The sequence below is a fragment of the Patagioenas fasciata genome, chromosome 11 (genome assembly GCF_037038585.1).
Source record: "Patagioenas fasciata isolate bPatFas1 chromosome 11, bPatFas1.hap1, whole genome shotgun sequence".
Taxonomy (NCBI): domain Eukaryota; kingdom Metazoa; phylum Chordata; class Aves; order Columbiformes; family Columbidae; genus Patagioenas; species Patagioenas fasciata.
Window position 1 is genome coordinate 18,785,235 of NC_092530.1, and position 10,887 is coordinate 18,796,121.

A 10,887-nucleotide genomic window follows, 5' to 3' on the forward strand; every position below is an offset into this window, starting at 1 on the left:
CCTCCACCCAGGGGGAGCAGGGTGGACACATCCTCTGTGGGTCTCAGCTTTTAAATCCTGCACCTCCCACACTGGCAAGGACAGGACAGGGACCTCAGCTCGGTGGTGACAGGGCCATCCTGGCAACTCAGGGAGGAGGGGGTTTCACCAACCATCTCCACAAGAAATGCGAGTTTAGATGAAGGGTTCCCTGTGACAGAGGCAGGGTGGTGACCCCAGTTCCCCCATACACCCAGCCCCAGCTCTCGCATGTGTTTAACCCCATCAGCACACACAGAGCAGCCCTCTGCATCACCGGGATGTTATGGCTGACAGCTCCACAAATCATGGCCACGACCGGATGCCCAAGAGCTGGGCTGAGAAGTTGTCTGTCTGGACAGAGACATTTTCAATTTGCAGTACACTAATTTCACTTCTGTCTCATAGCTACCTCTCCCTTTTTTTCCCTCCAAAGACAGGCTGTGCCATATCATAATTCATTCCAGGCCACTAGCAGATGTCTGAAACTCCTGTACGCTATCTTAGGCAAGCCTAAAGCTCAATCTTCTTTAAAAGACAGGGGAGCAAGTGAGTCACTTTACATACCTTGGCAGTCACATACAAGGCAATTGGTATGTCCAGGAGGAAATAACATCACAAACTGGCAAGGAATGGCCACAACTACCCGTTGAACAAGATCGGGTCCACGCTAAAATCTACTGCTTTGAAGATGAAACAGCACACATTAATCTCAAGTATCATTTCTGTACTAATGCATGGACACAAGAGTTGGAAGCCCATCGAATGGCAGACAAAATGCTTCCACATGCAAACATGCTACAGATGCCTCCTCTAACAAACGCAGAGGTGACTCTGCTCCTCTTCTGGATAATTCTCGGCAGGCACAGAGAACTCTGTGCCATGCTAGGAAGGCAGGCGGGCACCAGCGGCAGCTGTGCCCAGGGACGGCACCGCGGGGGGACCCCTGGGGACAAACCGCGGCGGGGCTGCGGTGCCGACGCTCGGCGCGGGCTCCCGCGGCTCCTCCGCACACGGTGCCGGACCGACGGCCCTCCCTGTACCACGCACGAACGAGCACGGGATGACGGCTCCTGTGGGAGCAGAACGGCATCCCCGGAGAGACAGAGATGGCAACGAGCACCTTGCCCACTACCGCACCCTCGCTGGCGAGGGGTCCCCAGACCAGGGCAGGGGTGCAGGACGAGGCCTCCGCAGCACGGCGGTCCGACCAGCCCCTGGTTGCGCTGCGGGTCCCTCTGCAGCCACGGCGGGGCCCAGGGACGGAGGGACTGACACGGCAGGACCCCAGCATCCACCCCAGAGCGGGCGGTCCAAGGTCGCAGGGCCGGGCTGCTGACCCGCAGCCAGTGAGGAGGGCTCCAAACCTCCCCTCCCTCAGGCAGCCCTGGCTCCCTCACAGCGGCCCGCAAACCCCGACCCTCCCGGAGGCCGCCGCCGCGCCGAGCCCCAGAGCCCGCCGGAGCCCCCAGGCCGGTGCCCCCGCAGCCCGCGCTCCACGCGGCGCACCCTGACGCGGCCCGGCCATGCCCAGCCTGCACGAAGCCGCCAGCGGCAGCGCCCGCTCCCGCTCCTACCTGCCGCGCCACCTCGGCCGCCGCCATCGCTGCGAGCCCGCCACAGGGCCCTCCCCAGCCGCGCGGGCGGCTCCGGGCGCGCCCACCGCGGCGCCGTGCGGGGGGGGAACCACCGCACCCTCAGCCCCGCCCAGCCCCGCGTCCCTCGCGCCACCGCCCTTTCGCCCCGCCCCGCGCCGCCATCCCTCCGCCCGGCTCAGTCCCGCCGGTCCCGCCGCCGCTGTCCCGTTCCGGGAGGCGCGGGGTTGCCATTCTCCCCCAACAACGGCCGCCCGCGATGGTGCAGCCCGAGCTGCGGGCGGGGCGGTGGCCACCGTGTGGCGGGGCGCGCGGCAGTGCGGGCGGTGGCGCTGCCTGGGCGTAGGGACCGGGGTGTCGGCCGTGATCCCCCAACCAGCGGCTCCGCAGCCCCCAGGGACCCGTTCAGCCCCACGGGTGCCCGGTGAGCCGCTGCCTGCAGCCCGGCCGCGCCCTCCCCGCCACCGGGGCCTCCCCCGGCCCCTGCCCGCTCCCAGCACGGCGGTGGGTTCCCCCGCACGGACTCCTCAAGGCGGGCCCGAGGGGATCCTGCGGGGCTGAGCTGTGCACCCCCCGGTAACGCGGGCTGCGCGCCTGGCCGGGGCTACGGCAGAGCCGTGCACGCTGAGACTGAGCTGGGGTTTGTGGCTGGGTCTGAGATCTCCCAGCCTCAGTTAATCACTTGCTATTTAAAATAAAATGCCTATGCGCTTTTCACGCTTTCCCTGAGCTGCCTTGGGACGGTTCACGCTCGCCTGGAGACGTGAGGGAGAGCAGCTGTGCTGGTTTCAGTGGCAGCAGCGCCCCTTGCGCAGCCCCTCTCAGCCCTTGACGCCCCCCTCAGCTGCCCAGCCCAGCGGGTAGGGGCTGGTTGAGCCTGTGTGCTTCGGGGGTGCAGCTGGTGCCACTTGGGTTTCCCTTCATTTCATGCAAGCACAAGCATTAACCGAAGGCTGAGAGAGAGGAAACTCAGCCCTTACCCAAAGCAAATAATTTGGCCAGCCCCTGAGACCCCAGAGTAAAGCCCCCAAGGTTGGCACCCTGGTTTTAGCCCAGTTGGAGTTCTCCGGTGTGACCAGTCCCTAATGCAGACATGACCAGTGCGGCCCTAAATGGGTGGTTTACTTTGCACTGTCCATGCCCTCATTCCCACAAAGCAGCACCTCATTTCCCTCCTTGTTTTCCCCAGCTGTTGCCCAACAAGCATTTTAGACAGTTGCCAGGATCTGATGGCTGTGTGGATCAAGTTCTCTACCTCCCCAAGCCCGCAGAAGCCACCCATAGCCAGTGACAAAACCAGGCAGCACCAGAAAGGTAGTTAGGGGACAATTATGTTCTCACCACTAGTCATTTGGGTTTTATGGGGTGACGCTGGCTCCCCATGCATCTCAGAAAAACTGGTTTAAGTGGCTGGAGAAAGGCAAAGCTCCCTCGAGGGGAGCTGGCACGGATCTTAGCTGCCTGACCAGCCACAAAACCTCCTGGTGACAGTTCAGCCGTGCTGTGGGTGTCTGAGGAGTCATGGATAAGAAAGCCCTTGGGAGAAACAGGACTGGGGGCTTTCAGGGTAGAGGAATTTGTACAAAATGAGGGTACAATTTGCTGGTGGCTGCATCTGCCGGCAGCATCAAGCACGGGGCCTTGCTGGGAAGTGAAACACAGCAAGAGAGGGATGCCCAAATGCCACTGGACTGAAACGTCAGGTGGCAAGAGACCCAGACCACTGCCCTGGGCTGGGTCTCCCTTACAGCATGGAGACCCCCTGCCCATTGGGAAAGTGTCCCCTTGGGGCAGTAATCTCAGTCTTCCCGAGCACAGCACCAACGAGAAGCACTGCAATGGTGGGGGGTAATTTTGTGGTGGGGGCTGTACAGCAGGTGCCTCGGCAATGCACCTGGGGCTTTGGGGTGCCACCGGGGCCAGAGGGAGTGTCCCCAGGATCAGTGTTACAGATTTACACACACTGGCCACTGTAACAGGGTCCAACCCTCAGATCCCGCTGAGAGGTGTGAAGGTGTTCCATTAGTCTTTTTTTAGTTGTTCAGTTACAGCTCGAGCTGGGAGCCTCCAGAGAGGGACCCCTACCCCAGTTTGTAAAATCATAGAATCATTTTGGTTGGAAGAGACCCCTAAGATCATTGAGTTCAACCATAACCTAAATCTAGCACTAAACCATATCCCTGAGAGCTTCATCTCTATGTCTTTTAAACCCCTCCAGGGATGGTGACTCCACCACTGCACTGGGCAGCCTCTTCCAATGCCTGACAACCCTTTCCATTAGTAGATGTTTCCTAATATCCAATCTGAACCTTTCCTGGTGCAACTTGAAGCCATTTCCTCTTGTCCTATACCTCCCAGTTATACCTGTTCCACCCATCACCCAGTCTACAAGTCCAGTCACTTAATTCTGCCTGATGGGCTCTTGATTTCTTCTCGTTTTTCACTGTCACTGGGCTGGCCTTCCTCTGAAGTTACTGCATTCTCCTTTGTCCTCATCTTCTTCATTTTGCTCATATCTGATTAGTTCAGTGAGTTCTGTGTTAGCAATATTAGTTTTATCAAAAGTTTATATTTAATCAGCTCTTGCAGCCAGAGGCTACAGCTACTTTACCTGCTGATGCCGAGTGACTAACGCTAAACGAGACTGTACAGAGAGAAGAATACAGTTAATCAAATTTCTTCAATAACTTTGGGCTGAGCTGCCCAGGACCCCCCACCTCCACCTGCCCCAGCAGGGCTTGTGCTCCCTGCAGCCCCCACACGCAGGTCTGCTCTCCCTCCATGACACTGCAGGCAAACAGGGCCTGGGGGACAGACAGCCGGTGGCTGTGGCCGTGCCCTGCGCCGGCAGCAGCCACAGCGTGACCAAAGGTCGCCTGCGTCGCCCCGGCAGTGCGACAGCGACGTGGATCCGCCGCCGTGCCCGCTGCGCAGAGTTGGTTCCTCCTTTGCCTCCCGCTGGGACAGGAAGTGTGGGGTGAGATCTGGGGAGCCGAGCCCAGCTGTGCCCTGCCGGGGAGCGGGCTGCTGGGGAGTGGGCTGCTGGCCAGCCCTGCGGCGGGCACCGCCATGGCCTGGCAGGAGCAGGATCAGGGCTCAGTGCGGCAGGGGGAATCGGGCATCACCCGGACGTTCACCTCCCTGAAAGCCACCCAGCCCCAGACGGGGAGCCTAGCCCGCAGATCCCATCTCTGGCCAGCTGCCACAGGGAGCAGGGAGCGCTTCCACCCACTGCAGAAGATGGACACCAACAGGAGCACCAGCCAGGGCAGCCAGGGCCCAGGGAGCTGGGGTAGGACAGCAGGCAGGCTCTCCATCGGCTCCGGCAGTACCCGGAGGAAGGAGCTGAAGGAAATCCTCCTGCAGAGCAACAGCCCTGGCAGCATCAAGCGGCTTTCCACTGCTCAGAAGACGTTCAACAGCTGCAGTCTCCCTGCAGGGCCACACCAAGAGCAGAAGTCTGAGCAGAGCCCAGAGGTGCTGTCCCTTGCCTTGGATCCCCTGGAGCACGAGTGGCTGCTGACGGTGGCCCAGGGTGATGCGGACAACATCGTCAGGCTGCTGGACTTGGATCCCAGCCTGCTGACCAGGAAAGACTTTGTGACAGGCTTCACCGCTCTCCACTGGCTTGCCAAGCACGGCCACCATGAGAGCTTCATCCAGGTCATCTCCCACGCCCAGAAGAAGGGCTATGCAGTCAACGTGAACATCCCCACGGCCAGTGGCGGGCTCACCCCCTTGCACCTGGCTGCCTTGCAGGGGCACGAGCTGCTCATCAAAGTGCTGGTGGGAGCTTATGGGGCAGACACCAGCCGCAGGGACCACAATGGGCGCAAGGCTTGGCAGTACCTGAGGGCAGACACTCCCAGGGAGCTGAAGGAGCTGGCGGGGGCCTTGGAGGAGGACTTGGTCCAGCTGAGCTCTCACAACACCAACAACAACTGTAAGTCATCCAGAGAGGCCAGGGCAGGGCAGGACTGTGTGGACTCGGGGGCCGAGAGGAAAGCCCAGCGCTCCTGGGGGCTGTCGACCCTCCGGGACTTTGTCAGACAGACATTTACTTTCTTTCAAGAGCGCTGAAGCTCCCCTGGCCCATTTGCCTGCAAACGTGTGCTGAATAGCAGGTGGAAGAGCCTGCAGGGAGCTGGGAACTTGGTGAGGGCCAGCCCTCAAAAACCTGGAAAAGTGGGGATTAACCCCCTGCATGGGGTCACTGCAGCCACCCTAGGTCTTGCGTGGTGTTTTGAGGTTGTGTCAGTGTGAGTGTGTGTGGCAACCATGGCCATAGGGAGCACTGCTTGGGGACAGCCCTTCCAAAAAGCCACCTCTCCCCAAGGGGGTTTTGCCCCCCACTCCTGCTGATGGGCACCGCATGCTGCAGCCCAGTGCAGCCCCACAGTGGGGGCTGATGTGCCAGCCCTGCTGTGGAGCTGCTTCTCCAACATGCCGTGCCCATGTGGGGATGCTGACCCACCACGGGAGGTGGTGTCCCACGCTGGGGGTGCATGATCGGGCTGCCCATCCCTGGCTGCTGGCAGAGTTTGTATGTGGCTGTAGGTGTATCAGGCAGCAACTCGATGACTGGGTTCTCCCACCTGTAAAATGAGGCCACTGGCACTGCCCTGGCTCCCAGCAATGCTGTGAGGTTGGACTGGTCATGGCACCTTGGGTGCCTGGATGGAGTCACTGGCAGAATATGACTGAATATTTCACAACCATACTCTGAGATGGCAGCGGCCTGGCGCTGGGTTGATGGTGGAGAAGCCTCAGAAACAAGTGTCCCCCCCCCCGCCTTTTAATGTCCGCTTTTCTGCCAGCAGGGAAAGCAGGTACAGGCAAGCAGACAGTGCCACCGAGCTGCAAACACTCTCCAGCTCCCTGTGAGATCCAAGGGTCTCCGCCACATGTGCCTCCTCTGGGCTGTTGCTTGTTTATGACTGATAAAGCTGTTTCTCAGTAAAGTAAGAGCCAGAGGAGGCCAGGCCCAGAGAAGTCTTTCAAAGTGGAAGACAAGTCCCCCTGGCAGTGCATCCCTGGGACCCCTGTCCAGGGGAGCCTGAGATGCTCAGCTGTGCTGGAGATGGGGCTGGAGCAGAGAAGGCAGGAGGGACAGCCTATGGGTGGCATGTAGTGGCTTCCCTGGTGACGGGAGTCCAGGAGAAGCTCTGGAAAGATGACTCATTGCTCGAAAACATGGAAAAGGTATGAAGGCTGTGAGATTATCTTTGTTGCTGCTGAGGTCATGCTCAAAAATGAAACTCTTGAGAAACATCCTTGCAGCAGCATAACTGTGCATAACCACACCAGTAACTTCATTAAAAGGGCAAAGCTCACTTGTTTTGTGTTTTGTTCACCAAATGGAGCTCTGCTCACCTGATTTCCACTTGCTTTTCACATTCTGCAAGGCCAGGGCTGCTTAAAAATATCTTCAGAAAAACAACATCCCCTTCCTTTTTTTTACCAGCATGACACCATTTCTCGTCCCTTAAAGAGCAGTCCCATTTGAGAAGTGACTCTCAGACAGCGGCGGGGGAGTTTCTGTTCCCCATTACAGATCAGCAGCCGTTGCAGGGACAGCTCACTTTGGAGGGAAGTTGCAGTTTCTTTCCATTTGCCTTTCTGGGGATCTGCAGATGTGACCGAGGGATTCGAGATGATCTCTGGCCTGGCTGCACGGGTGAATTTGCACCATGATGCAGAAGGATACACAGGTAACTCCCTCAGGGGAACTTGAGCCTGTGGGCTTCACAGACCCTGAGCAAACCCCATTTATATTCAGACTGTGATCTGAAATGCTGCTCGGACCCTGAAATAACCCAGTCAGCAGTGGAACAGCCTCCAGATGAGCAGATAGTGATGCAGTGACTGGACAGTAACCAGTCCAGATGACTGGGTGGACACAGAGATGTGTCTGGACATCTTTTTAATCCCTGAGGTCAGCAGCAGAGACATACAAAGCACACCAGGAACAGATTTAATACCTGATCTACACTGGTTTGGTAATGCTTTGTCTCCAAGAGTTTAATGACTATGGCAACATAGCTCCTTCCAGAACTTGTCTGGGCACATCCACGCCACTGGACAGCAGGCTGGCTTCCAATGAGTCTGGTTACACCAGTTCAAAAACACCTGCAATATTTAGCTCTGGTAACCAAAAGCGCTGTTGGTAAGACCGGGAGGTGCATGTCTGATAAAATATTTTGTTCCCTGTTAGTCTTCCATCACCCTTTCACAGCAGCATGCTATGAGGGAAAGGGTGCAGGACTGCTCTTACATCCTCCTCTGAGTAAGGCACAAAGTAAACATTGGAATTAGTGAGAATTCCCTTGAAGGAGCTGTTTCCTTGGCATTTGTACTTCCAACTTAGTCACACTCTACCAGGAAACCTGGACTTCAATGTTTTGTTCAAAAGTAAAACTTAACTGGCAAATGCTACACTCAAATATGACTGAATGATTTTTAGCACTTACCTCCCTTTGACAGCCAGCCAAAACCCCCTGAAGGCAGCTTTTCCCCCTATCCTTGGATTGTGGGTTTGAAGCTGTATTCTGCTCTGAGGCAAGTTGTGCAGGCACTTCAGCAGGAGCAAGAGCAGCGCGCTGCTTCTCTGGGCGGTGGTACAACACACTCATCAACGCCGCCCCCCACCTCGCCTGCCCTGCAAGGGTCCCTCTCCACAGAGCAATAAAAGGATCTTCAAATGGCAGTGCCCTTTCTGCTGCTGTACCCTGTGTTCGCCCCAAACGCCACTGCCCGTGACCCACCCCTCCGTCTCGCACGGTGTGTGTTCGCACATACAGAGGGGCAGCTGGTTTGGATATACAGACATGCGTAAAAAATATTCCTCAAGTATGCGATCAGCTCTAACTTTGCTTCTCACTCAGAAAACAAAAAACATATCCACCAAAATTAATAGACCAGAATATGCAAATTATTTAGAGCTTTCTTTACCACTTCTGTTGATGTCTCAGTTATTGTGTGTTAGCCCAGCTCCGCAGAGATGCCTGATCCACCCCCGCCACTCTCACAGGGAATGAGAGGGGAAAGAGCTGCCACAGGAACAACAGAAATCACTCAGACCCAGAGGTATTTGTGCTGGTTAAGGTCCTGCAGAAAACTGATTTTAACCCAATTTTAATTTGTACTAAATTTACTTTGTGCTATCTCTTAATGTCCATCTTGAAATCTCGAAAAACAGATTCAGTCAAATGGGGAAAAATAATACAAGAGGTTATTTTCCAAAGCAGCTCCTTGGTAGAAGAATAAAAATAGCACAGTAATGATAGTAGTAGTGAGACGGTCTGATAAAGAGTGATTAATAGTTCAGTCTATTGCTCCAGAAAGCTTTCCTACAAATACCATGGAAAAAAACTGTCTTTCTCCATTCTCAAGTCCACGAAGTTATTTCTTCCTCCTCAGCCAGGTTCTCATAGACACAATTAAAGAGAAAACCTGCGAGCAGCTTTGCCTGCCGGCAGCGGTGATGGGGAGAGGCAGGGAGCAGTTCAGAGGGCTCCAAGGCAGATCTTCGATCCTCAGCAGTGCTGTTATTTCCTGAGTGCTTGCTTCAAAGAGAAGAGCACCAAAGAGATTTTAAAAACATTGGGGTAAAAGTGTCTGCAGCACACGGGCCTGTGTTGAAATGTTTCTGACAAAGCTGTTTGCTGCTTTCCTGTTGCAGTGACTTACTGCTTCCCCCCCGATAAAGGAGAAACTAGACTCTTACCAGACAGGAAAAGAAGCTAGAAGATACCTCAAAAGTGTCCTGAAGTTGGGAAAAATCCCAGCCTTGCTCTCCTGCACTCACATAAACTGCCAGCACATTTTACGAGGGAGAGACTGCTCCGAGCTCTGAGTGGGGTGTATGTGTCATAGAATCATTTTGATTGGAAGAGACCCTCAGGATCATCAAGTCCAACCATAACCTAACTCTGGCACTAAACCATGTCCCTAAGAACCTTGTCGAAATGCCTTTTAAACCCCTCCAGGGATGGTGACTCCACCACTGCCCTGGGCAGCCTGTTCCAGTGCCTGACAGCCCTTTCTGTGAAGAATTTTTTTCCTAATATCCAACCTAAACCTCCCCTGGCACAACTTGAGGCCATTTCCTCTTGTCCTATCACTTGCTACTTGGGAGAAGAGACCAACCCCCTCCATGCTACAACCTCCTCTCAGGCAGTTGTAGACAGTGATAAGGTCTCCCCTCAGCCTCCTGTTCTCCAGGCTGAACAGCCCCAGGTCCCTCAACTGCTCCTCATCAGACTTGTGTTCCAGATCCCCCACCAGCTTCGTCACCTCCTCTGCACTCTCTCTAGCTCCTCAATGTCCTTCTTATCATGAGGGACCCAAAACTGAACCCAGGATTCAAGGTGGGGCCTCACCAGTGCTGAGTTCAGTGGCACAATCACTTCTCTAGTCCTGCTGGCCACACTGTTCCTGATACAAGCCAGGATGCTGTTGACCTTTTTGGCCACCTGGGCACACTGCTGGCTCATGTTCAGCTGCTGCCAATCAACATTCCCAGCTCCCACTCTGCCAGGCACTTTCCAGCCACTTACCTGAGCCTGTAGCGCTGCCTGAGGTTTTTATGACCCAAGGGCAGGACCTGGCACTTGGCCTTGTTAGACCTCGTACAATTGGCCTCAGCCCAACAATTCAACCAGTTCAGATCCCTGTGTATGGCATTCCTGCCCTCCAGCAGATCAACACTCCCACCCAATTTGGTTTCATCTGCAAACTTACTAAGGGTGCACTCAATCCCCTCATCCAGATCATTGATAAAGAGATTAAACAGAATTGGACCCAATAGTGAGCCCCGGGGAACACATCTCGTGACCGGCTGCCAACTGGATTTGGCTCTGTTTGTTACACATTTACATGTGCCTGGCAGATGTTGCTGCCCAGTGTTATTTGCTATGAACTATAATGTGAAGGAGATAAAACTATTTACCTTCCACATGAAAAGCGGCAACACAGAAGGTGTGGCAGCCTGAAGCTTCCTCAGGAAGCTGCCACACAGGCCCTGAGCCTCAGGGCTAGCTGAACCCAGCACACAGCACCAGGCGCTGCGCAGCCCTTGGTGTCAGGATGGGTTTTGCCGCAGCCACATCCAAGAACGGGCTCACACCTTCGGTTATTTCCTGCTGATCAGAGCACCTGTTCCGGGTTGTGCTGCAGAAGTGAAAGGAGCAGCAGCCACACAGGACCTGGTGCTGAGCCACAGCCCCCTCATCCACTGCCCTACGGTAAACAGGTGACATTTGACAAGCCCCAG

The 10,887-nt window shown here is 55.7% G+C and overlaps 2 protein-coding genes across 8 annotated transcripts in view; one reads left to right on the top strand and one right to left on the bottom strand.

The window, feature by feature from the left end:
- Positions 1-1,726, bottom strand: part of SEPTIN6 (septin 6) — a 29,493-nt gene extending 27,767 nt beyond the window's left edge. For 6 of the 7 annotated variants that reach the window (XM_065846141.2, XM_065846144.2, XM_065846139.2 and 3 more), the window contains exon 1: positions 1,596-1,725. In XM_065846141.2, coding sequence (XP_065702213.1) covers positions 1,596-1,622 — 27 coding nt within the window. In that variant the 5' untranslated portion in view covers positions 1,623-1,725. Of the gene's footprint in view, positions 1-1,595 lie in introns of all 7 variants that reach the window. The other variant, XM_071813503.1, reaches the window with a different exon arrangement.
- Positions 1,727-4,529: 2,803 nt separating this feature from the next.
- Positions 4,530-7,068, top strand: SOWAHD (sosondowah ankyrin repeat domain family member D). Its single transcript, XM_065846796.2, has one exon. It carries the CDS (start codon positions 4,683-4,685, stop codon positions 5,691-5,693), a length of 1,011 nt encoding a protein of 336 aa, XP_065702868.1. The 5' UTR covers positions 4,530-4,682; the 3' UTR covers positions 5,694-7,068.
- The last annotated feature ends 3,819 nt before the right edge of the window (positions 7,069-10,887 follow it).